Below are 26995 nucleotides of genomic sequence, written 5' to 3' on the forward strand. Positions count from 1 at the left end.
GCCACCACTCTAACTCTCCTGCTTTATCTATCATTACATTTCTGAAGCAATTTGCTTTAGGACTATCATGAATATTTGAGGTCAAAATGTTTATTACTGACTATGGAACACCAGTTTATAGTACTAAAATACTCAGATATTCAATACCAATACAAAAGTATGTTTATATATGCAAAAGTTTTAATAATATTTTTTAATAAAGAAACGGTATTTCAAATGATACTAAATACTGAAATATTTTTGCATAAAGGTTGTACTTTCATTTTTCTTTAAGCAAAACCAACAGGAAACAAACTGTGTACATGTTGTCCTGTATGCATGGCAAGAGCCTGGACGATGTTATCAGGCATTTGATCACGGATGTGTCTAGGTCGTCGCTCCATTTAAATATACAAAATAAACATTGTGGTTGCTGAGATATTCAAATACATTAAAACAATACTGCCCGTCCATTGTTATCAAATGGCGTCGTGCTGTATCCAAGCAACTTGCGGTGTCATGATAGTATGTCCTATTTCTCTTCAGAGCCCACATGAACCCACTCACGCACTACAGCTGTACCACACAGGTGACTTCAATTAAATCTATAGGTGCTCAGTGCTTATAGGCTTTGGTGTGGAGATTGGGATCAATCGATCAATCTTTATTTGTAATTCACCAATTCATAACAAATGTTGTCTCAAGACACTTAAGATACTAAAGTCCTTACTCATTACTATATTACAAAGACCCAACAGCACTAAGCTACAGCACCCAGGAAGTCACAATTTTGGTGAAATGAGCCCGTATTCCAGGCGGCCCTGTCAACCCCCATTCTTTGCCTGTTGAACTTATGTGATCGACAATAGCGGGACAGTCTAGCCTTTGGTACTGGTCTACTAAGACACTCCTTGTGTAAAGCACGTAAAGAGTTGGCCAGTCACCCTGAGGGCCTCTGGAGCCCTGATGTAACGCTCTAACAGGGCAAAGTTGACCATCTCTGCCTCTGCTCTGCCTCCTCCTGTGGGGATAAGAAAAGAAAAGCTCAATATTTAAGATGTGACTCAAGAGCGACCCCTTAGGATAAAGGCTGAATTGGGACGTAGCGCTACACTCCTCCTGTCATAAGGTCCAAACCTGCAAAGCTCCCCGTGGACTGACAGAGCAATTCCCCCACTTGCCCTTGCAGATGTCACTGCCAATGAACACACCATCTTAAATGACAGTCATCACTTGTTTTACTCTGTACATCTGCAAAGACCTACATCTTAAATTGCTCAGTGGACATCAAAAAATCAGAGAGACTTATCTATATTTAAATTAACCCACACTCTCCAAAGTTGTCTGTAAAGTATCAAATGAAGCCAGAGTCCAAAAAGAGTTACAGAAAAGTTTTGGCTCGGATATTTTCTTGCTGGTGGCTTTGTCTCTTATATACATGTTGCAGATGCAAAAACTTACTTCTCTAAAAAAGATGAAAATATAATTTGCAGTTCAGGCCAACATTCAAATAGATACAAATCATTTGTATCAAAATCCAAAATGGGCCCCCATCATTTGTCAAATATGCAAAGTAAGGCTTTGCATCCTCACCGGTCAAAAAGTTTGCAAAAATGTTCATGAAGGTGCACCACAGGGATGGTTGTTTAAAAACAGGAAGATATTTGTTTTTAAGTTGTTTTTTTTCTTCAAAGAGAAGATCCGTCAAAACTGTTAACAATCTATGTGGATAACGACTGTTCAGTTTATTCACTATTTTCAAACTTTATATGCAAATCATGATTGAAAAATACTAATGAAATGTTTATAAACTGTTTTTAAAGTTGGTACAGGAACTTCTAAAAGAAGGAGTGAAATGTTGAAATGATACCATATACATGTATGGGCGATGTACGCTGGTAGATACAAACCAGACTTTAAATTAGAAAGCAAAGGTCATATTTAAAAAAAACAAACAAACATGAAACTGTGTTATTTTAGCTCTGATAAAGAAGAGCAATAAATTAATTTTCCAAAATATGTATACATGTCTGCCCATTTAAGTTAGGCTATATAATAGCATTTTTCTGATTTTGTTTTTCTGATCCATGTCCTCGTAAAAGCATAATTAAGGAAATAGACAACATGTTTGAAGCTTTATTTCACTGCAGTTTTCAGGTTTTCCATCCCCTAAAAACATCTTTAAAATGCCCCACATGCCTTCAGCCAAAAAAGAGAAACCAGGCTTTATAAATCCTTCTTTTTTATTTCAAAATTGATCAGCATACATTCAAATTATACAACATACATTCCAATAATGTAGCATTCATGTTGATATTTAAAAACTGATATTTGCTGTTGCTATGTAGCAAAATCCAAATGATGATTTTTCTCAGTATAAACACAGTTATCATTTAATTCTTCATTAACTGGCCTTGTGTTACAGGTTGTAGCATTGTTTTCTATTTGACATAATCTCTGGTAAAGTAGACAGTGTGTAAAGCCGGTTTACAAAGTGTAGTGTTCTTAAGAAATAAATCATAAACATTCATATATAGTATCTATAAGACAGATTTAAATGTAGTTAAATACATTTGTAATGTCACTCAATAACTCTGATTGCACAAAATTTGACATGAACTGTTGTCAATGATGAGGCAGATTTTGTGAGATAAAGGCATAGCCTTTCACTCCTCAAAAGGCCATACGTAGCAGAAAGGCTCTAGTGATTAAAATGATCTTCTTAAACCTTTGGCATTTGCAGTTAGTCCCTCCTGGATTTTATTCTGCAGTAAAGGATCATGGAGACAGCCATGGCGCATATCTGAGGAGAAAATACAATTCAGGGAAAAGTTCATGAACAAACTGTAGGAACTAAAATGTAACTGTTCATGGCTAAAAGAACAAAAGAACAGATGCTGTGTCATGATATGATGTGACATATTATTTGAACATTAGTTTTTATTTAACCATTTAATACATTAATCATTTTACTTCTACTACTACTTCCCCTCATACTACTAATATGAATAATAATAACTTATAATGATAATAATAGTAGGTATTAGTAATATCTACAATGTTACTGCAATGCAGGTTTAACTGTAACAAGATTTGTAGTTCAAGAGTAACAGTGAAATAAAATAAGGTTTATGTGTAAGTGAGACTTTGCTAATTAGCTAATGGAATATTATTGTTTAGTTTGTCGACAGAAAAAAATCGAGAATGTGGTAAATGAGATTTGTGACAATTTACAGACAGCTAATCGCAGTAATATCAATGCAGACGTGGGGTAAGACATGATGATAAACAATGAGGTCAATAGAGAAGAGGACTGTCCCAGATGTCCAGTTTATATAAGTTAGCTTTGTATATTAAAGATGTTACCTCTGTCCTGTGTTGTTTTCTATTGGCTTATGTTGACCACCTCTTGGAAAAAAGCTGCTATTTGACATGCAGGAATTGTGTCTTGCAATTTTCCTAGTAGCCTATGATAAATGCACTTCATATAGCCTACTTATCTTGAATTGTGACCTTTTGTGCTTAGAGCTACACTGTCTGATAGATATGCTTTTCGTTGTTGATTTCTAATTTGTGTTTGCATTTGATTTTTTCAAGCTTATGTAAGGAAATCATTATTCTTGCAGTCAAGCCCCATCAAAGCGCCCCTTAATGTAATTCTACAAATCTTCTTCCAGATAAACTTTCATTATCACAGTCTGTCATGCATGTCAAGAAGCTTAATTAGTATAAATCCAAATGATTTCCTCTCTCTAACACTTATCCACATCCAAGAGGATGGGGCAAAATGTCTTACCTCCAGAGCTGCAATTCCCAGGGCCACTCCCACTATAACAACTGTGTTTTCATCAATGAGCTGCTTGATCTTTGGGAAGCAGCCTGTGATCGTCTGAGGAAAACAAAGAGTAGAGGTCAAAAAGTAGGATCATGTATCAATTAAATATGGTTTTGTTTTTTATTTAATTTTTTTCTTCTACTTCCTTAGCCCATACCGTGGCACTGTCAGCTAGTGATTGATTACATGGGTTTTCTGTGCCAGGACAGCACAGTGGTGGGTACTGCTTGTCATGTTCGATGTAATACGGAGAGCCCACAAAGTCTGAGGAGTTGTAGAATCCACAACATTTTAACTAATGTGGACAGAAAGAGAATCAATGTTACACAGAGCATCAGTAAAATTGTTCAATCACATTTGTATATGTTCAGCAGCAAGTTCATACAGTGCTCATGGTGGTGTCCCACAGTCCTGTGATGTCAGCATTTTGTCCATAGTCCTTCTTGATGTTCTTGACTGCTGCTGTGCCAAACTTGGTAAACAACTCATCTGCCTGAAATGCAAGCATACAGTAACTCAAGTATCAAAGAGCCTTAAGGCAGCGCTCGTCAATTTAATCCAGCAATCAACACACTGTATAGGATGTTCCTCAGGTAACTTACCAAAGGTCTGAATACCAAGATCACCACTGCTCCAGCAATTTCTGCTATGAAGACCACCAGGACTATGATAAAAAACTGAGAAATTTGGAAAGTGATTTTTAACACCATTTCAGCTAAGGAAAACGTGTTTAATTTATTTCACTGTATAAATCCTAAAAAAAATCTTTAGCCCTCTTTAAAGTAGAAGACAACAACCTACCAGCAGTAGCATACACTTGCTCTCTTTGACTGCTCCACAGCAACCTAGAAAGCCAATGACGAGCAGCAGCGCTCCTATTGCAATCAGCAGGTAGCCCACATTTAGCACCTGACTGAGCTCTTCTGGTGCATCTTCAATCTTGCCGAGGAAGCTCAGGATGGAGCCGCTGTCCACTTTTACCCAGATCCCAACACCCAGGATGGCAGCACCTGCCAACTGAGGAAGAGTGAGCAGGGAAAGAAAAAACAGCGAATGGAACATTTTAGGGGATTCAATGAAATCTACATTTATTTTAACAGTATGGTCAGTCATTTTAACACAGAGGTCTAATCAGCCTGCAAAAACATGAATGGACATTTGGCAGGGATAGTCTTGAAAGAGACAACATTCATCATTGGGATTGAAGGGTCTGGCATATTAAGGCCTCTCGGCTTCTATTTTTGACAATACTTTAGTCAAACAAGACAAAAACTCTGCTGATGCACATCACTTAGATGGAACCTTTAATTAATATTTCCAATGATTCATTTCCACTAGGGATAGCAGCGTTGTATAAATAAGCCATTTGACTTACTATGGAGAAGAGAGTGGGATTATTCTTAAGTGAGTAAGTAAAAATAACTTTTGACCTTAACATTGTTGTCCTAATTTAAAAAAAAAAAAAAAAAGAATTGACAAATTGAATGAGGCTGACATTTTTGGAGTAGCAATCATGAAATACCTTTCATAATCTTACACTTCAGCCCCCTCCGTCCTTCGTTAGAGCAAAACTGGTCACCCGATGGGCTTCTGGCCCATGAAAGTCCAAGAATGTAAGAATGTCATTTAACTGAATACATTTGACTAGGATGGGCCCTTGACCCTACCTACACCCGGTTAATCAATTTGAGTCTGTATGGAACTAATATCTGACAACAGTTTTGATATCGATTTGTCCCTAATTTTGGTAAGTAAAAAATAAATCAATAAATTGGTATTGGTATAAAATAATTCAACTCTGAATTTTCAGATACTTAGAATCAATATCAGGGAAATGCCCCATTCCTTGCATGTTTATAAACTTCTGGCTGTTGATGCACATCTGGAATAAAATTGAAAAGTGACTTAGTTTTCTTTTGAAGAAAAGTGTCTCCCAATTAAGCTTTAAACTTACAAAAATAACGCCGTTAAAAAAAACCATCATGGTTTTGAGGAATCCAAAGCATCCCATTTTTCCTGGCGACTGTTGTACCTTTAGAGGAAAAAAGGAAAATACACGGTTAACATTGGGCAGCCATTGGAACTACTGTTCAGAACTCAGATGTGAGTTTAACTGCTGTGTTCATTAACTGTTTTTGTTCTTGTTTTGTTTATTAGGATCCCCATTAGATGCAGAATTTCTGCAGCTATTCTTCCTGGGGTCCGCAACAACCATTACAGTGTGACTGTGTCGTCTTACAACTTAAAAACCAACATAACACTCATTAACATACACAACATTCAATATGCAGCTTACATCCTAACACATAACATTACATTAGAAAACATGAACACACTGAACACAATGACAGGGTGAGGACAGCTTCTAACAAATAATGATAATCAATTGTTCATTTCATGGCAGTGGCATTTGAACCTGTTCAGTTCCTCTGTACTCATCCTACTGATGAATTGAAAGAATACATGTAAATATGTATAGGCCTACATGTACCTTCAAAATGCATCTGCCTAATTATATACACACATAAATAAATATGCAAATACAACAATCAAACAATTGCAGGAGGAAAATACATCTAATAAAATATGTAACTTGTTGTACGGCAATAGATGATATTACTCTGTCAAAAGATACTGCTTTAATAAAAATTAGAATTTAGTTTTATTGTTTTCTTGGGTTATGTAACTTGGCAGTGAGTTCCATTCCTGCATTGCTCAAAACATAACTGTTCGTTTAGTTCAGTTCGTTCTTGCTTTAGGTAAAATGAAGGTTGCTCCTGTTGCATGCCTGGTTGAGTAGTTATGAGTTGCTGAAGTAAACTTTACATTTTTAAACAAAATAAGTGGGATCTTTGTTACAATAATGTTTCTGATAAATGTACAAAAGTGAGTTTCGTAGTCTGTTTTTACCAAATAACCAAGACAAACAGCTATGCACTGCAACCTCATTTGTTCTGTATTTACAATGGAGTGCACTCATGCGGCCCTGTTTTGTACCTGTTAGACCAACTGAACAATTTCCACACATGTATTTGGGGGCTCAATGTTTGGTTGGAGTTAGTAACTGCACCCTCCGTGACAATGAACAAATGAACTGTGGGATTTTTCTGTTTCCTCTTTGAGATGGGAGCGAGCAGGAGAGTGAAAACACCTGCCACTTTCCCAACCACTCACCTTTTGTTAGCTTTATAACTTATCTTTCTCAAACACTCATGAGCCTTTCATTTCGACTCCAAGGACATTTGCTGTACACTTATCACCTTCCATGGAACCTAGGTAAGGGCTTTTGTTTAGAATTAATGGGAGAGGTGACAACTGTGATAGGGTGCCTCTGTGTTTTTTCTATACACAGCATATCACTGAGCCATCTGTATGCAAAGGAACCAAACCCAGAAAGTTATAGATTTAATGATGAGGTGGACAAAAAGGCACAGACACAAATGCAGTATACTAACAAACAAACATGTATTTGCAAATGTTTATTTGCATAGAAAATTCTGTGGCAAGCTGACACCCATGACTCTGGAATGAAATAGACTTTGAGGTGATAATACTAAGGACCAGTGGAACCACAGCACAACACATCAGCCAATGAATATGTTTTCTTGTTGACACATACACAGCTCTTTCTTGCAAAAGTTTGCTTGCACAAAAACAAGAACATTTGTCTTACTTCATCAAACACAGGAACACACACACATCACTTGTATCCTATCTCCACATCTTCTTCTCCCACCCCTTTTTTTACAACCCACTGTTCTGGAGTCACTTCAAGACTGTCACTACCAAATGTGTGTGAATGTGTGTGAATGTGTGTTGCTAGATAGGGAACAGTGCCCTTTGTGTGATGTTACAAAACAGACAAATTGTTATTCGCAACAACAATGACTGAGCTTTTTGAGAATTGGGATATCCCTCGTGGCCTCTCCTTACTAGTATTACATTTCTTTTGATTGCAGCTTTAACAGTGGTCCTATTTTTCTAACACCTTCCATAAACATATCAGACAAACACCTAACAGGAAGTGGCTTTTCAGTTTATTAAGCCCACCTTTGCTGTGTAAGTAGAGCTGTGAGACATCATGTTAATCATATATTCAGAGACCCTCCATAAACAGAACAAGCCGTTGCCTAGACTCCCAAAAAGTCCCTCAGCCGTTTCACTCCTCCAAGCTTTTCTCACTTCCTGGTCAGTGACTGCACTCTGTAACTGAGATGTTATCCTCGTGACATATTAACACCTAGAGTCACATGCATTATCTCAAATTGTCAAGAAATTATACAGGTTGCACTTCCGTTATGTCTTAGAAAAGATGTTTGACAAAGTCTTGTTTGGAAGGAACGCACTTAAAGGTGTACAATAAATAAAAACAGTCAACAGTTACACGGTTAGTAATTGTTGTTCTAGAATTTAAAAAGGAAAAAACCCTTCATTGTCTCCACCTTATGAACTTCCATCCAAGACACAGACAAATCTCAAAGGGCCCAATTGAGCAGAATAATTACAGGCAGGTCTAAGGAGACAAAGGATCATTGTTTGATAGATCTTTCCGTATGTTGATACGCCCATTCAAAAATGACCAACATACCTAAAACTCACATTTCAAGCCTATACCACCAAAGTTTAAATCAGTCAGTCTAAAAGAAGCATTTGCTTACCTCTCACAGGAAATATCCAGGGACGTGCTCTGAGGCTGGCCGGCTAAGAGTCCCTACCTTCACTCTGGTGATGGAGGCTGTTGCTGTGGGAGCAGACCGGCTGTGAGATAACAAGAGTACAGGGGTGTATTATTCTTCCACACTCTTGTACTGGAAACTGATAAACAATATATCCTCTGTCTCCCACTTCCTCTGTCACAGCCTCTCTGTTCGATATGAAGAGCTTCTAAGGGACTTTTTCTGCTTTCTGCTTTTATTTTTGGGCTACCAGCTGGTTATAAGTGCTGGAAAGGGAGGGTGGAGGGGGGGGGAGAGAAGGTGGGCGTGACCAGAGCTGCTCAGTAATTACAATTATCACCATGGAGTTAGGCTGGCTGTCCATGGGGGAGGGGGAGGGGGAGGGGACGAGAGAGAGAGAGAGAGAGAGAGAGAGAGAGAGATCACCTGTGTGCAGTCACACCTGCACTTTGTTTCCAGGTGTTTATAGAAACAGAGTTTGTCAATATTACAAATCCATGTCAGTACTTATGATTGTTGTCGTTCTGAAGAGAGAGCGTCGACAAATATCTGATCCACATTCTTTATTATTAACTTTTAATCTACTAAGTAAAATTCTTGGATGGTTCCTGAACTTTTAGTTTTGTGGAATGTGTTTTTGATACAATTAAAAGGCATCAAGTAATTTCTGTGATTTTCTTGTCTTTGAATTTAGAGCATTTTTTTTTTACCCGCTGGGCAATGTAGAAATGCATTAACTTCATTTTTGTATTAAAGAAATGATTACCCAACATGCACTATAGGAGTGCCTTTTAGTCTCATTGTGTTTTGGGGGTTTTATGACCTTAAACATCACAGTTTGGCCTGGTTTTGGAGCTAATCTTAGCCCAACTAATCAAGCTCTGTGTGCTCTTTACTTGCACCAAACAACCTACAGACTACGTAAGCAACCAGATGTTGAATATGGAGAATTTTGCAGCTAAAGAGACCGATAATTCCCTCGTGAATTAATGGAGACCTAAATGGTAAACGGACTTCAGCTTGTTTTACACATTTCTAATTGTCTGACTACTCAAAGCGCTTTTACACCGCAGGTCACATTTACCCATTCACACCACATTCACAACCTAATGGCAGAGGCTGCTATGTAAAGTGTCCATCAGTATTAACTAAACCCATTCATACACATGCACTCACCACCGCCTAAGCACCGGGAGCAACTTAGGGTTAAGTGTCTTGCCCAAGGACACATCTTCATGTGGAAGCATGACCTGGGGATCAACCTTCCTTTTGAGAGATGACCAAGTAGTGGATCTGGGCCTTGAATGAATGAATGAATATATTTGACACACTGTATATGGTAATATCCATTGTTGCATTAACAAAAATACATAACTTAATAAAAGACAATAACGCAGGTGTCAGAGTCACAGAAAGGTCCCTTTACTGGGGCTTTCTCTCATTGTACACTGCCCTCAGCAATATTTTTGAAAATTAAGATGTTTACATTTCTAGTTTAAAACATTTTCATTGCCGATTTTTCACATGGGCATTACTACTGCTGAGCTGAATTTGAGCAACCATGAGCACACAAGCTGTGCTTGCAGTGTTTTTACATAGCATGGTAAGGTAAAAGGAGAGGTTTATTTGGATGACGTGTTGAAGAGGTGCGTACTAGTGCAAACCACAATAGGGTAGAATGCTCGCTTTGATGATTACCCACACGAACAATAAGAATTCAAAATGCTGCAGAGTCTTCTTGTTTACATGCAAACACAGACAATATTCAAGTCAGCAACAAGTCTGAATAAAATATAAAATTCTTATTTACTTTTCTGTCATTTTTCTTGTTTTTTTTTGCACCCATTCAATAACTACATTTCAGTCAGGGCTTTGAGATATTCAGGTGGAGGGGTCTGTGTGATTTGTTTGTTGGCTGTAAGTAAGCTTTGTCAACATCTGTTTGAGCTGGGAGGCTGGTATTTTCTCCTTTTTTCCCTTTATATTATTCATAGCTGCAATTCAATGCAATATGGAACACTGTGTCATCAATGGGTTGAATGCTGCTCAAACTTTGGCCTCATATTTCCCTCATTGGACACTGTGTCAACTGCTTTATCTGAACGTCATGTTACTTAAACAGATGGACATCGCTAATGTCAGTCCAAAAGACGCAAGTGGGTTTGATGATTAACAGGAGAGGAACACTGATCACTCAGATCATTTGGAGCAATAACATTTTAATTATAGCTTCTATGAATAGGCATGGAAAGGGTCATTGTAAAAAAAAATCAAAACATACAAATTTTATATAAATAGCTGTTATCATTTCTTTGTAGCCTGAAGTCAAACTGTTTTCTCTCCAAGCCAAACCTTTATACAAACATTCAGAAACCATTTTATCGTCCAACACTTTGAAAGGGTGCCGTATCTGTGAAGTCATTCAATGACTGTGTGTCACGACACTTATGCTATTCATGCCTTTTCTTACTAATTATGCACACCCACACTTTGTCACAAGCACACATCCTTAAGTTATGTAAGACTCAAGTACACGCTGCATATTATTAATCATTCATATCAAACAAATGTCCTTTAGAAAATCTATACAATACAAATATGAGTCATTTTCACATACTTAAGTGAGTCATCAGTAAACGGAGGTGACAGGAGAAAGAAAAAAGTGCATTTGCCTAAAACTAAAACACCCACCAGAACAACATAGCAAGGGACACAAGAAGAACTTAAATGAGCTTTCCTGAGAAATTGTCACATAAAACTCACAGGACTTTTTTTTTTTTTTTATCTGGGCCTGTGAGTCAGGACTCAGTTAGTGGAAAATGTAACATCCAGGCAGCTCTCTTGGCTCTCCAACAGACGCAACACAAATTTAAAGAGACTGAAATGGAAGGGCCAACTTCTCATATTTAGCCACAGCACTGGCTAAATATGAGAAGTGAAATATGAGATCATCTTTCTTTTTGGTGTACAGATGGACTACAACAATACACCGGCTGCATTCACACTGCAAGCCTTTTAAATCAAGGCACAGCTGTTTTCATGGTGTTCAAAATGGATTTGTTAAATTGATAATACTTTATGAAGACCGTTTACTTGACCATTTACTAATAACCATCAATATTTCTGAAATGACCCACTTCATTAGGAGTAAATAATAATATTAACTTAATCACTGCATGAAAAGAAAAAAGATAAATCTACATTTTGAGAGTTTAGAGCTGTAGTTAGAACACGTTTTATTCACTTTGATGATGAAAGAGTGAGAAGACTCTGATTTGCTCATAAAAGCTATTTAGCTGTCACACTCATACAAGCAATAAATTATGTCTTATTTTCAACAGTATGTATGTATTTGTTTGTGACATGAAAAGGCTTTAAGGATGTAAACTAACCACTGTGTTTGTGTACACAGCGTTATCTTTAATAAGAAGCTGGGCTTGCCAGAATCTAACTTTTTCTGAAGCCCACAAGGAGCAAAACAGAGAACCAATGTTAGTCCATGCTGCTCTAGTAGCATTGTGGACCAGCTCCCACACAGTGGGGAAATTCAACAGAGTGGGCGTGCGATCACAAACAGGACTATCTTATTCTAACAGTAACTATGCAGTTTGAAATGATGTTACCATTGGATATAACATGTGACCTAGTTGACCATGGTGTTTTTCTATCTTGTGTCAGAGCAAGTAAATATAGTTTAATCCATTCTTTATCTTTTTGCTCTCATGATTTTTGTTTTTTTTGGTTTGAAAAGAGTCTTTACACAGAGAGCATCTCTCTATGCATTGCATCCTTCTTCAACATGTATGGAAATCCAAAGCTCAACAGAACAGTGTTTGGAGGAGGGTTTAGGCAAAAGGTCATTGGACACCATAGACAAACAATATGTAAAAAGCATGTTTGGGCACTTGATTCTAAAACAGCTGGTGTCCTGCACTGCTGTCAGACATTGCCATGTATGCATTTATCAACTGCTGGTGTGTTCACAGAGTGATGTTCATATCCTCCTGGACACAAGAAGCAAGACACACACCGCAAAGGAAACTATGTCTCTTCAATGGAGGTCGTCCTTTGGTTTCTGAAGGCCAACCAGTTCTTGTTGGTCTGACTGATGTTAGCTCCTAACACCAGGTCCTATACGTCTCAAGTTGCCTGCTTGTCCGGGTGGCTCTTTAGCTTGTGGAATTTCACACTGTCCAGCTTCTCGAACCTCTTCTCGCAGAACTCACAGGTGAAGTTGTAGTGCGCCTCTGAGGTATGCTTCTTCATGTGCCAATTCAAGGATGCACGCTGGCGACACTGGTAGCCGCAGATTTCACATCTGAAAAGACGAGATGGAGAGAGCACAGAAGAACAGAAAGGGGAAGATCAATGTGTTGATTATTATGGGCCATGTTGTTCATGTTCTTTTAATCCTTGTTCAGTTTAATTTCTGCATGTACATCATGAAATGAACCCAAGTCCAATAACCCAACACTGACACAGTTCAAGTGTCACACACTGGAAATATCAGTCCAACATGCTATGAACAAAAAACTGCAACTTACTGAAGTGGTGTTTCTCCTGTGTGGGTCCGCCTGTGAACCTCCAGGTGATTCTTACGCTTAAAGGATTTTCCACAAGTCTCACAGATGAAATCTCTAACCCCTGAAAACAGACTCTGTTAGATTTTACGGTTTACAAAAAACCTAGATTCATTCATGACAATACGAAACGCGTGTCCTTGTTAGCAGCACACCAGAGTGGATGATCATGTGGCGCTGCAGGTGGTTTGATAGGTAGAACTTTTTTCCACAGCCTGGATGGGGGCAAACTTTTGTTCTCCCTTTCCTGTGAACCAGGTTGACATGATTCTGCAGAGATGAAAGAGGGATTTTTTTTTTAAATCATGAAACAACTGAAACTGAAAAATAAGGCATAATTAAAGAGCTATTGCTCACCTGAAAGCTGCTAATAGCTACATAGACTTGACTGCAGCCCTCATAGGGACAGTGGAACATCTTGAGCATCCCATCTGCCTCAATGACAGGGCCTCGCCTGTTTCTCTTGGACCTGACACTGAATAAACAAACATTGCAGACTTAGTTCACAGTAGCAGTGGATCTGAGTTCAGTAAATCAGTTCAGCTCATTGGCTGACTTACACTTATTAATATCGTAATAGAAATGACCTTCATGTGACTCAAAACCCTCGGAAAGTAGTCAGCGCTAAATGTTTTGATTTCCTGTCGGTTTGTAGTTCTCATGAAAACACTGATTAATGTACATCTTTCAGATAAGACATAAAACTCTTTGTAAGGACCTTGCCATGACCTGGTGTAAAGGACAATGTTTGTTTTAATGTTTTCTGTCTGCTCTATTTAACCTGTATTGTTATGTGTTGTATGTACCTCGAAAAACAAATTTACCTAAGGTAAAAATAAAGAAACCTTAACCTTAAAACTCAGGAAAGCAGTTGTAGAAGTTTAGTGTGGTGCTAAACTGAAAAAAAGTGAAAATAGTCAAAGCTTTGTCTGACTGAGCCAACAAAGCAGCTATTTGACTGACAAAACTCTGTGTCTGTCACAGCCATAAAATTCACCATGTGGAGAATGCGGGGCACCCACCTGCTAAAACTACGCTGCAGCCCTCTGTCACTATCCAGCTCCAAAACATCCACAGCAGGCTGCAGCAGCTGTTTGTCACTCAAGCCTGCAGAGAAAGAGTGCAACAAAAAAAAAAAAGGATTACAAAGTGACTCAAGCAGGTGTTGGATCAATCAATAAGGCACACTCTGAAGGTGAGGACTGGATTTCAGACTTTCAGAACACTAATCTAGTCAGTGAAGACGCTGTACTGAGAGGCCATTACAGCATGGGATCTTATTTTTTTATCTCTTCAGAGGACTCTTCGAGTGATGCTTCGATCACATTCTTCATGTATGCCATGAATTGTTTACTAAGTCTGTTTGCAATACACTCTCTGTCCCTTTTTTTTTTTTTTAATCAGCATGTTTTCCCCCCAGCTTTTAACCATATTAAGTAAAACATGTAAATTCCCCATTATAGGCTCTAAAAGCCAGTTGTTTTATTCATAATACAACAGACATTTTAACATAAGACTAAGTCTGCTCTTTTTGTAAAGTGTCTTGAGAATACATTGTTTATATATTGGTGCAATACAAAGAAGATTGATTGAGCTATAATATTTAACATAGAATTCCCCCTTTTCTTGGGTCCACCTGCAACCAAAAAGATTTATAGAAAACCGCCAATAAAGCCCACACCTAAATGTTAACCTGCAGTCCTATTCTGAGATTCAGTCAGCATGTGCTCTGTTTTGAAAGAGGGTGCAAAAAAATTATGGTGATTATAGTGCACCTGTCATGAAGTCTTCATCCTCTGACGTTCTGAGTTTTGAGTCAGACCCGCAAACCGGGTTGTAGGTGACACCCCCGATCACAGTGCAGGTGACTTCCTCCACATTTCCACCACCCATGTTGAGCTGGATGCCCTCTGAGGTCAGGGTCTCATAACTGGGGCCGGTGATGATAATCAGCTAGAGAGGGAAAAAGATGGCAACTTTTGAGCAAAATACATTTTAAATTACAGATGAGTACTGACAACGCTGCGAGGTACTCCTTCATCTACCTGTGAGCCTTCCAAAGCCGTCCTCTGGTCAGGAATCTCACAGCTGGTCACCATTGTCTGCAGAGTCTGCCGGTCAAACAGCTCGCTCTGCTGCTGTACGGGTGGAGGAACTGGCAGCTCTGGCTGAGCACCCAGTCTGACTGAGCCACTAAAGCTCTTTGATAGCACCGAGCACTCATCTGTCTTCTTCAGTTTATCAGTCAAAGACACCGTATCAGCAGCACAGTCATAACGTTGGGGTAAAGCCCTTAATTCTTCTTCTTCTTCCTCCTCCTCTTCTTCTTCTTCTTCTTCTTCTCCCTCATCTCTGCCTTGCCTCAGATCCTGTGCCTCCTCTGCCTCTTCCTCTGAGGATGCAGAGTGAAACTGTGCTGCAGGGGAGCTTTGCTCTGGTTCCATGACCATCTCCATTTCCCAGGCAGGCTGTCCTGTAAGTGGAACATCCTTGGAGGAAGCTTCCATACTAGGAGGATGGTTAAAAGCTGCAGCATGTTCTAATGGGCTCATGGTGGCAAGTTGCAATTCGGAATCATCCACATTCTTTTCCACGTCTACAGAAAAAAAAAGATCAATAAAGATGCATTGATTATTAAGGGATCCGGAAAGCGACAGATAAACATTTAACTACGCCTACCGAGTGAAACAGTAAAGTTGTCTTCTTGCACCTTTCAAATGACTGTTAGCCTCCTTTTTTCTCCTCCTGCTCACTAAGCCTGCAGCCATAGGCACGTCTGTTTTTGCTGCATCCTCTTCATAACCATCCCCATTCACTTCCTGCTCATGTTCAGAGTCCCCTGACTCCCTCGGAGGAGAGAAAAGGTATTGCACGAATGAGTGGTCTGAGTCGCATTGCCAGATAGCAGTGGTGGAGGAGTTGTGCTGGTGCTCCAGGGCTCTCAGCTGGGGCTCATGAGGGCAGGAGATGGAGTGCTCCTGGTACCAACACACCAGGCTCTGCAGGCTGGACACACGGGCCTTCCTGTCTAGGTGACAACAAAAGTCAGCCAGTGGGAAGACATCAGATGAAGAGCGAAGTTTGATTAGATTTTGTAGGATCTTCATTTATTATTTATTTGTTGTTATTATTGTAACAAAAAATGATAGGACTTTTGCTTTTGTTACTGTGTTTTTTTCAGGATTCAACATTCTCCACAAATTTTATACAAATTTCAAAACAAGACAAACCAACAACAAACAAACAAACAAACAAACAAACAAACAAACAAAAAAGGCATGCACATTCATCTTGGCAGTATCACAGTGCCATGAGTCAGAAGTGCTCAGATCAAAATATGACCTATTTAATGTGTTTTAAAGTTTTGATAAGTCCTCTATTTCAGCCTATCACAGAATTTTAAACATTAACTTACAGTTTTTATAGTCATCACCTGTATGTGCGGTGCTTTACAGAAGTGTAACCAAGAAAGATAGGGAACGGGACCTTTTCATAGAAATTGATTTGGCAAAATGTGACAAAAAAAAAAATAAATTACAACTTTTACTTGCAATCTCAAAACTTCTGACTAAGTGTCTCATTAAATGATTTAACATTAATTTAATTATTTTATTTTTAAACTGATGCTTTCTTATACAGTCAGAATTAGAGAGTTGCTTTTTGAGAACAGTTAAACAATTTCATCTTTAAAGTCCCCCCAGGCTTACATTTCTAAAAAAAAAAACTGCAGTAAGTAAAAAACATTTTCATTTTACCAATCAATAAGAAACTATTTAAATGAACCTTTACAGTTGCTATGGCACACTGATAAAAAGTATTTGAAAAATATTCCCACACCTGTCGATGTCAACTCTTACCTTTTTTCTTTCTCTGTTTTGTAGAGTCTTCTGAAGTTATATTCTTCCTGGTACTGGAAAAAAAAAAAACAATTGGGGAAAAAATGACTCAACAACTACAAATGAATAAAACAACCTGCTCAATCAAACAGACAGTTTACAGGTTAAATCATCTATGTTCACAGACGTGCAGAAGGTACTACCATGTGAAAAATGAAACAAATACAGTGTTGCTTTGGCTCACCTGCAGTCTTCCTGCTGGCATTTGTCTCCATAAGTGGAATTGAGCAGAATCAGATACTCTGCAAGACCAGCATCACTCAGACTGGTCCTCTTCCGGAGCTCACTCCACAGCTTGTGTGACTCTCCGAGGTACACCCGTCTCACGTCGTACTTCTTACGGGACTCAAGCCGCCTCTTGGCTCTGTCGGAGTCTGTTAGCCTCGGTCGTCCTCTGCAGCGCCTCAATCCACATTTCCCATGGTCCCCGGCTTGGTCAGAGTACATGGAGTCTTCTAATTCTGCCAGGCTATCCGCCATCTTGGCACAGACAGCTGATGTTATGGTTCGGCATCCCGGAAGTCGTCATATCTTACGGGAAGCATAAATAATGAAGCCTTCTCTGCTTGTCTGTCAATAGCACTGTTTTTTTTTTTTTTTTTTTAAACATTGTTGACTGAGTGCATACCACAATCGTAAATGCATGGTTTACTTTTATTGAAAAATTAGGAGACATACTTTCCGGATATACAAAAGAACTAAGCGGAACGGTACTCCACATGTAGTCTGTTTTCAAGGACTGAAACAAGATGAACACCACTGTGCAACATGAAAGCGTACGCGGGTAACTGTGCACAGACGAGGGTAACTCCGCTGCTTTAACTCGAAGACATTTGTAGAGAAAACTGTGATGTATGGTACTGTTTGTCATGGCGGATATTTTAGCACTCGTGTTTAGGACGTTCATGTCAAAAACAGGTTTAAAGGAAGACCTCAAAGTCGCGCCTCCATCACCCACAAGCGTCGGCACGCTGTTGCTGGGAGACCACAGCGTCAGCCGCTCTGTGCTGCTTCTCGCGGCCGTGACGGCTGCAGAGACGGGCATGAAAGTGATGTTCTTCACCGCGACACCAATTCAAAGCCTGCCAGCGTCTCTGCAGAAACGTATACCCAGTGTGAGCCCAGAGAGTCTGAAGGTAAAGTTCACTTTACTCACTCTCTGCTTGAGAATTAGTTCCATATTCGCTTATCAACTCAAGGGCTTTTACGTTTTAACTTACTGTTTTCATGGTGAATTTACTATTAACTTACATTTTAGACAACTAAACCATTGATGTGGATTTCCGTTGTTGTCGATATGTTTGATGATGAAGAAATTCGCCGTTGAGACTGACTTGCTTTTAAACAGAATTATTTATTAACAAGATGCAGAATCACTGAACACGTCTGCCCAGGAGAGTCAAGAAGCCAATAATGATCCCCCCCCCCCCGAACATACATTGAGAGTGCCATTTGTACATAATGTCACAGGGCACATGAGGACATCTGTTTCTTGTTCTTGGGTTTCTCTCTGGACTCAGGGGTCCCTTTGTTCACATTCCACTGTGGGGGGATCCTTATCTTAGATTTAGGCATTTCCTGGCAACTCATCACTCATCCTGCCAACAACACCTCTGAGCAAACATTCACACTGAAGGAGACTCCTTTATCAGATACAAATTCTTTACAGATGTGTGCAGTATACAACTTAAAGAGCAGTATAATATCTCTGTCCTAGATATTTAAGACACTTCACCATTATTTGAGAACATTACTTAGCTCGCCAGGTGGCTGACGTTTCTCCCTCACCGGTCACTAGCAATGTCTCATAATTGAATTGCCCCCCGGGGACAAATAAAGTTTTTTGAATTGAATAATGTTTTAGTTATGTTTAAAGTCTTACTTAGGATTTTCAACTGTCCAGGTGTTTTGTAAATCCCTTTTTTTTTTAAATTCAACAACAGCAAGAACATGATTTTCCATTTTTATTTTTTATTTTTTTTTTTTTTTACCATTATTAGTCAGTAAGTGTTATAATCAGAGATGTTTGTGAAAACCAGGGCCCATACATCTGTACCGATGTTTGAAATAACAATTTAGCCATTCCGATTATTAATCAATAATAAATCCGAATAATTCACGACCAGTTAATCCAGTGCTAGAAATGATGACAACAAGTACACTGGATATGTTTTTGTTTCAAAACAGAGACGTTGATCGCTGTTTGCTGGCTATACTGTATCAGATGAAGATAAGGATGCAGAAAATTAATTAGAAAGTATTTTGTTGATCCATTCATGTCAGTCATTTTTAGCAACAAAAACATGCAGGCTCGCTCTTTTCTGACAGTGAAATGTTTTCTTTGTTGTTGATAGAATAAGTCTACTTTTTGTAGTGATGGTTGGTTAAACAAAATACTTATTGATGCAACATTAAACTGGTTGTGATGGCCATTGTCCATTTTTCCTCTGACATTTAAACTGAATAATTTATCACATTTTTACCAGGTACCATAATTTAAAGAGTTTGTGTCACTCAATGCAGTTTTTCTTTTTCGTCTTTTCAAGAAAATCAAGTTTTGCTATCCCTGCAGAGTGGAGGAGCTGCTTCAGCAGTTGGCCAGCCTTCACGAGTCCATCAGCATGTCTCCTACACCTCCCTCACTGATCATAATTGACAGGCTGGAGGGCTACTTGTGCAGTCCTGTAGGCGGCCTCACCACTGGATTTTACCCAGGAGAGCTGTCCTGTGCAGCACACCTCTCTGCATTGCTGTGTGACACTGCTGCCTTCCTCACACAACTCCTGAAACAACGCTCCTCCAGTTCGGCCCCCTGCCGCTTCATAGCCTCCTTTCAGTCAGAAGTGGATACTGGGCAAGCAGGTGGAGAGGCCGCTGCAACAGATCCGATCCTTGATGTCCTTGATCGCTATTTCCAGGTTCGTTGTACTCTGGACAAAGACAGAAGCTATGAAGCTCCAGCAGCTGGACTACAGGAGGTGTGGCACATTTTCCTCTCCGGGACAGGGAACACACAACCCTCTTGTACCACAGACCATAAGGACAGGCTAAGTGAAAACCAAGAGTGGCAGCTGTTAATTTTTCCTGATGGATTAATGGAGTTTAAATTGGTTTGAATATGTTTGCCCCAATCACTTGAGCAGTGGGGGAGTTTCTGAGAGTCATTTTGTTCACGCAGGAACTAGTTTTGTTCTGAAAAGTGCTGATAAGTGTTTGGCATGGCTCAGCATTGTGTTAAAGCAGTTAGCGATTTCTAACAGTAATGCTTCAGTATAATAGAACCTGCTGCTCTTTATCTTGTCAGTTTCTCGTCGTTCCTGCTCAGAGAGCAGTCCTTGCCTTTTCTATGGCTGATATGATACCTCTGGTATTTCATCCAACCTTGTTGTCTTAATACTGATAAAATATGTTTTTATATGCCCTCCACCCTTTCACATATCAGTTAACAGGACCATGGTGGTTGTACATGTACAACATTTAATGAGTTGAAATGTGAAATAAAAAAGTACATAGACACAGGGTAATGGGTTTGTCGTATATTCAACAGTTGCTACAAAAGAAAATTCCAGGGCCCAAAGCAAAGTCTCAGTTTGGGTAAAAAAAAAACTGTTTATAAAAAATAATAAAAAATGTGGATATAATATTATTGTTTGTTCTTTTTCCACATATACATCTTTTTAGTGGTCCTGGCCTTTAGGTGTGGAACTACTGATGCTGAAGTGAGGGAGACATTGGACTTCAATGGCTGATATCAATGTTAAAGTACTGTTACATTGTTTAATAAACAACAAAATCAAATGTACAGAATAACATTTGGGACGACTCTTCAAAATGAAAACAAGGAGTAAAATATAACTACACTCTAATGCAAACTAGTAAAATAATATATGAGGGGAGAAAAAGTCTACGAGAAATCATCACTTGTTGCTGTTTAAATCATGAAAGAATTTGTTAGAGACAATGACTTGGTTGTGAATATATATTTTTTCTGGTGATGCAGTTCGATATCTTTTGACAGTTGAACATTTCCTCCAGCAGCTTGACAGTTTTTGGTAAATGTAAGTCAAACCATAGCAATGTTCATTTGCTGGGGACAATTTTTTTACATTGGACTGATGTAAATGTGGGCGTTTGTATAGCAATACAATGGTGGGGAATAAATTCAGTACCTATGTTTGTTTTAATAGGAACACAGTGCAGAAGTTTTTAACCATGTTACATGTGCAGCAATAGGAATGCACGTGTTCCAGACTGAAATGTTGTGAATCGTTTTAAAATACATTTAGGGTCCTCAGGATTTCACCTACTATCATCATAAAGGTCTAAGTCTGGATTCCTCCCATTCTTTGGTTTAAAGAGATTCCAGTTACCGATTGTTATGAAGCTAGCACTGTAAACTTTGACATTTAAAACTCAGATGGGGAACACGATTCACATGCTGAACATCAAATTCAGCATTGTCAAACCCATTGTCACTATAATGTAAGCATTTATTTAAAAAACAAACAAATCTGTGCTGCCTTCACTCCTCGTTATGGTAAGAGTTCACTTTGTCAAGTTGTGATTACTACAGAGGTGGTCATGGGCACTGATTTCACGATGGACAATATAACAGCATATCCACTGATCTGTGGTCAGGGATTGATGTGATGGGAGACAGGTAGACTGTAAAGTTAGATAAAAAACTAGATTCTGAACCAGATTTTTACATGGAAGTTGAGTTGAACACTATTTACAAGTCAGATAGGAGCAATAAAGATCATTCTTATAACATTTTAATAACATCAGTATAGCCTCACACTGATGCTAGCATGGCTGTAGACAAGGATTAAGCTATATCAGGCTTTGGCTACACGGTCAACACTAAGGCAATGAGTCATTGTTATTTTTGGTCTTTTCTTGAGATTTTCTTAAAAATACAGAAAATATTGAGTATCACCAGTCCTATACTTAAGTATGCTTCTGAATCCTTCGTACACCTTATTTACAGTTGACCTATGATAACATACTGTAGCTTAGGGGTGAATTCACTGCTCTGAACAGAGTTAATTTTTTTAAATTAATTTTTTTAAAGATTTCTTTTGGGCTTTTTGTGCCTTTATGTAGAGATAGGACAGTGGATAGAGTTGGAAATCAGGGCGAGAGAGAGGGGAATGACATGCGGGAAAGGAGCCACAGGCTGAATTCGAACCCGGGCCGGCCGCTTTGAAGACTATAGCCTCCATACATGAGGCACGCGCATTAACCACTGCGCCACCAGTGCCCCGAGAGAGAGAGAGAGAGAGTTAATTGTTTTAAGCCCCAGTCCATGTTCAAACTGTCCAGCCTTACTGCCTCTCAGCTGTCAACATCGTGGAAAGGATGCTGCCTCAACAAGAATGGTCTCACATGAGCAGGGATGTCATTCTTGTAATCATTGGCATAGATAACCATTTTTCCAATGTCATCTGCTCTGCTCATGGGGCTGTAATCCATAGAGACCCCTGAGTCAGCCACTGCCATGTAGGTGCATTCTGCAGGGCCTCTAGGCATCCAGGTATGGTTTGGGTACTCAAAGCTGGACTGCGATGATAGTCGACCTGACCCGGAGCTCTGCTGAACAGATCCCAGGTCAGAATGAGATTGAGAAGACACTGTCTTTCTGGAGGCAAAAAGCGCCTCAAGGGGCGACGCCTCCTCTAGAATGTCATCCAGGTGTTCATTGTTGCTGCAGTTATTGGCACTGAGGGTAACATATGCATCTTGAGATTCCAGAATGGAGGACTGGGAGCTGGGAACTGTGTCCTGTTGGAGCGCCCGTAAACAGTCCATTAGCCAGTGATCATGTGGCGGGGCTCTCCATCCCTCCGTCCCAGCTGAATCAACCATTTCAGCTGTCTCTCTCTTCTCCAGCCTTTTCTTTACATCCATGGTGTGCTTTGCTCCTGTGGTCAAAGCCCTCGAGGCCTTTGGTGGCAGAGGCGGGGAAGGCAGTGAGGGGCACAGGCTCAGCTCTGAGAGGACTTCCAGGGGAGAAGGGCATTCTTCTGAGTTGAAAAAACCTCTAGTCAACCTGAAGCCTCCATTGGACTGGCCCAACCACTCCTGTACACAAAATAACAAAGGATTGTGAACACTGTAGAAATGTCTTTTGTCCTTATTTTATTACAGATAATACTCTTATCATTTCCCAGTAATGCCTTGGTGTTGTCATTTGTGAATAAATAATAAATTGTAATATCTTACAAAGCAAGCCCTTAATTTCTCACAAAATGCCATCTTCAAATTAAGGTCTACTTCATTAGTTCATGTTCATCTTGTGCAAATGTTAGCATGCTAACAAACAAAAAAGTTAACCATACAGCAATATTTTAAACTACTAAAGATCAGTACGCATGTATTTTCACTGTGGTTATGCATGATGTTAATATACGCCTTTGTAGAGCCTCTAGCAAGGCTGTGCAGTTGTCTTGTCTGGCTTACCTCAAAGTCTCCACCATAGACAGTAAAAAGACCTTGGAACTTGCGGTCAGGAGTTGGAATATTTGGCCAAATTTTCTTTGCAAGAAATCTGAAAAAAAAAAATACAGATGCAGAAAGTTCAGTTTCTCTTTTTTTTCATCAAACATTACTGAAAAGTTTCTAGCAGCGGCACATAGAGTGGTAGATCTGCTATTTTGTCCTGCTTTATTTACCTGCGATGGTACAGGAGTATTGTGAGGGACACCACAATGAGGATGAAAGAGATGATGAGAGTCAGGGACACGATGAGTAGGTCAAGTTCTGGTGGAGGCACAGCATGATCATAAAACAATTAACTCTGATCATAAAAAAAATGAATGCAACAGATTGAAAAAAATGAAACCAATGTGTATTGGAATAATACTGTTCTGCAAACTTTCCTCCAAAGGAAGCCGCTTGGAATGAATGCCAAGAAATGTTGCTCGAAGGTCAGGCATTTCTCACACCTTTGTATCCGATATCTGAATCAGTACCTACCTGCAGGCAGTGTTTCCATGTACACAGGATCACTCCAGGCACTCCAAAAGCCGTTGTAGCTAATCCCATCCAGTTTCACACGGACTCGCACCTTGTAATTTGTACTTTGCTGCAAACCTCTCAAGATCATGCTTGAGCTGGCTTTTGCCACATCTACCTGCGAAACAGAACTCAGTTTATCGGTACAGGTCATTGGAGACACCTACCAATCAACAATGAATTATTTAATCAGGCATACCTGCCACACGTGGCTGTCAGCTGTAGCATAGCTGACCTCGTAGATCATGCTGTCATCCATGTACTTCAGAGGGGGGGGCATCCAGCTAACATATAGCTGGCCTTGATGACCTGGGCGGCTTATTGTCACATTAGCTGGAGGGTCTAGAAGAACTACACCGAGAGAGACAAGGAATTGCAATTTGTTTGCCAGGTACAAACACAATTTGGTCCAGACATTCCTCCAATACTGAGCCCAACTAGCGTTCATATGTCAGGTTTGTGTCAAATGGATGATTATGAGGTCAATAGTGAATTAAAAAAAAAAATTATAACACAAAAAAGCTGCAAAATAAGATATACTTTATTAATCCCATTTGGGGATTATAACAATTTTTCACTCTATAGTTGAAAATGCTACACACACATTGGCTGAAATATACACACACATGCACAGGATCCTATGGAGTTGCACTAATGGAGAGATGTCAGAGTGAGGGGACTGCCCAAAGAAAGCGCTCCTGAGCTGGTGTGTGTTTGTGTGTGTGTGTGTGTGTGTGTGTGTGTGTGTGTGTGTGTGTGTGTGTGTGTGTGTGTGTGTGTGCAGTGCTCAGGAAGTGATAAAAAAACAAAACCTTATTGTCATACAGAACCTCTCACTCAGTTCTGTCTTAGTGAGATTTTGTGTCTGCTTACACAGTATGCAGGAAAATAACTTACAGACAAGCTCAACAAGAAGGCTGCGGTTGTGGATCAGAGTTCCCTCTCGGAGAACCTGTATGTCCATTTGGACAAACATCTGGGTTCGGTTCAGATGGCACATGAACAGTCTCTTCCCGCCTGCTGCATGTAGGACTCTCAATGGGCATCTGTTGCTGTGTTCATTTCTACACAGAGCAGAGGAAAACAGAACTCTTGGGCTTAAGAACTGGCTTTGAACTTCAGTATATTGATCATATTGGGCTCCTCAAGGTTTCGTCTTAGACTATGTCCTATCCTAAAAGTGACTTACTGGTAGGTGTATGTGAAAGAGTACTGATCCACAGATCCGGCCCTCTCCTCATCTTCCTCCCAGAAGCATGTGAAGTCTTTCCTGCCCTCAGCAAAGCACTTTGGGTTTTCTGGCACCTCGTTCAGTAGCGTAGACACTGAATAAGTGAAGTTAGGGGAACAGCAGATGAGTGAGCAGGCAGTCAAAACATTTTTTTGACATTCACGCTATGAGTAAGATCTTTTACCTGCTCTTTTGTAATATCAGATAACAAAGAGTAAGGTATTTTACCCACTTTTTGTAAAGTGTCTTCAGATAACATGCGTTATGAAATGGCGCTATACAAATAAAGATTGATTGTTTGATTGATATTGCTATTTAAAAATACATTTATTGAACCAACAGAGAGGGATTTCATCTGTACCTAATGTCTCAAGATATTTGAAGCTTAAATTTTCTGTTTTCTTTTAAATACAGGTAGGCCAAAGCAAGGCCCCCCAAAAAACTTTATCTTACCTTTTCTTTCGAAATATCGTGCGCCATGGACGATTGAAGATGCCAGCATGGCGCAAAATATCACATAAAGTGTCCCAAACCGGCTCGGGTGGTTGCATTTCATCCTTTTTGTCTTCTCTGTAAACAGAAAGACTCTTGCTTTCTGATGTCCGACTGCATACCTAGGAACAAACACGCCACAAACGCTTGTGATGCAGCTCTCGCCTGAGCTTGTTATTTCTTTAGATACCGTGGATAGCGCAACGTGGTTACGCGCCTGCTCGAGAGCGATAAGGTGTGTAGAGACGAGCTGTTTACTTTTTTCCAAAAGTAAGTGAAAAGGAGGTGGGGTTAGAGCAGTCTTAAGAAAGTTTTTGCTCCCTTGCTGATGGGCGGGAATTAAGCGTTCATTGATGTTTACGACTTATTTGAGGACGACTAATGTCGTGCGTAAAAGCGCACAAACGTCCCCCGCCAGCCAGCAAGCCAGTCAGCCATAAAATAATAGATAGATAGATAGATAGATAGATAGATAGATAGATAGATAGATAGATAGATAGATAGATAGATAGAAGTGACAAAATAGTGATTGATTACATAAAAGTAATAATTTTATGTTTCGTTATGCTACTGAGCACCTGCCTCGCAGGTCGCCTGTAGGTCCGAACCAGGAGTTGAGGAGGCATACACCTAACAGGATGCGATTTCAGAAGGTCTGACCTCGGCATGTGGCAGCCCTGAGCCAATTTTCATTTCAATGTTTCGAAGTAACCGAAACCGCAGAGTACTCACACACATAAGAAGCAGTGCTAAACGGTTTCTTATCTTCTAATTTCACCCGCGTGTTTTCTTCGTTTGACCTGCGTTATCAAAGCTGCAGACACGCCTGCTTCTTCAACTCTGATAAGTAGCCGAGGAGGCGTAGCAGCCTCTCCCCCTCAGTTCATATGCAATAAAGCCCCTCTTTGCATCACATGGCGAGGTGAAGACAGCCTGACCACAGAGAAGTGTTTTTTTAATTTTTAGTAAACATAGTTCAGAAAATAGCTTTCAATTATGGAAGATGGAACTTTTGACATCGCCTAGTTAAATACAGCGCCACATATGTACAGTAGCCTATGTGCCAAATAGGTTATAGTTATGAGCAAACCTAACAACATCTCATTCATGGACTGGACTATGAATTCACTACTGTCTGAAACAACCATCATAACAACGTGTTAACCTTTTCCCTCAAAAAGTTAGAAAGTTATAATTCAAATTGTGTAATCTTGTATCAATCTTTATGTAATGTCATTTTTTTTTTAGAATGTTTCACTCAAATTTGGGTCAATCAGTGTGATGCTGCT

The 26995-nt window shown here is 39.6% G+C and overlaps 4 protein-coding genes across 5 annotated transcripts; 1 reads left to right on the plus strand and 3 right to left on the minus strand.

Moving 5' to 3' along the window:
- Positions 1 to 2344: 2344 nt before the first annotated feature.
- On the minus strand, positions 2345 to 8751 carry tspan34b (tetraspanin 34b). Its single transcript, XM_061026625.1, has 8 exons — positions 8473 to 8751; positions 5769 to 5846; positions 4616 to 4831; positions 4417 to 4491; positions 4200 to 4307; positions 3972 to 4109; positions 3776 to 3868; positions 2345 to 2782 (listed from the first exon to the last, which is right to left on the minus strand). Exons 2-8 carry the CDS (start codon positions 5823 to 5825, stop codon positions 2723 to 2725), a joined length of 747 nt encoding a protein of 248 aa, XP_060882608.1. The 5' UTR covers positions 5826 to 5846; positions 8473 to 8751; the 3' UTR covers positions 2345 to 2722.
- A 1933-nt stretch (positions 8752 to 10684) lies between these two features.
- znf653 (zinc finger protein 653) lies at positions 10685 to 17471 on the minus strand. Of its 2 annotated transcripts, none has more exons than XM_061065780.1 (10): positions 17151 to 17471; positions 16928 to 16980; positions 15781 to 16098; positions 15116 to 15666; positions 14846 to 15023; positions 14093 to 14177; positions 13428 to 13545; positions 13226 to 13340; positions 13035 to 13134; positions 10685 to 12808 (listed from the first exon to the last, which is right to left on the minus strand). In XM_061065780.1, the coding sequence occupies exons 1-10, from the start codon at positions 17444 to 17446 to the stop codon at positions 12631 to 12633; spliced, it is 1992 nt and encodes a 663-aa protein (XP_060921763.1). In that variant the 5' UTR covers positions 17447 to 17471; the 3' UTR covers positions 10685 to 12630. The 2 variants fall into 2 exon arrangements, with proteins under 2 accessions (XP_060921763.1, XP_060921764.1); XM_061065781.1 differs by having other exon boundaries at positions 15781 to 16094; positions 17151 to 17317.
- A 340-nt stretch (positions 17472 to 17811) lies between these two features.
- On the plus strand, positions 17812 to 20298 carry swsap1 (SWIM-type zinc finger 7 associated protein 1). The gene is made up of 2 exons (XM_061065784.1): positions 17812 to 18102; positions 19513 to 20298. Exons 1-2 carry the CDS (start codon positions 17821 to 17823, stop codon positions 20080 to 20082), a joined length of 852 nt encoding a protein of 283 aa, XP_060921767.1. The 5' UTR covers positions 17812 to 17820; the 3' UTR covers positions 20083 to 20298.
- A 1727-nt stretch (positions 20299 to 22025) lies between these two features.
- On the minus strand, positions 22026 to 25951 carry epor (erythropoietin receptor). The gene is made up of 8 exons (XM_061065782.1): positions 25668 to 25951; positions 25173 to 25308; positions 24881 to 25047; positions 24183 to 24334; positions 23945 to 24101; positions 23641 to 23728; positions 23429 to 23516; positions 22026 to 23050 (listed from the first exon to the last, which is right to left on the minus strand). The coding sequence occupies exons 1-8, from the start codon at positions 25768 to 25770 to the stop codon at positions 22304 to 22306; spliced, it is 1638 nt and encodes a 545-aa protein (XP_060921765.1). The 5' UTR covers positions 25771 to 25951; the 3' UTR covers positions 22026 to 22303.
- Positions 25952 to 26995: the final 1044 nt, after the last annotated feature.

This window comes from Labrus mixtus, chromosome 20, assembly GCF_963584025.1.
Source record: "Labrus mixtus chromosome 20, fLabMix1.1, whole genome shotgun sequence".
Classification (NCBI taxonomy): Eukaryota; Metazoa; Chordata; class Actinopteri; order Labriformes; family Labridae; genus Labrus; species Labrus mixtus.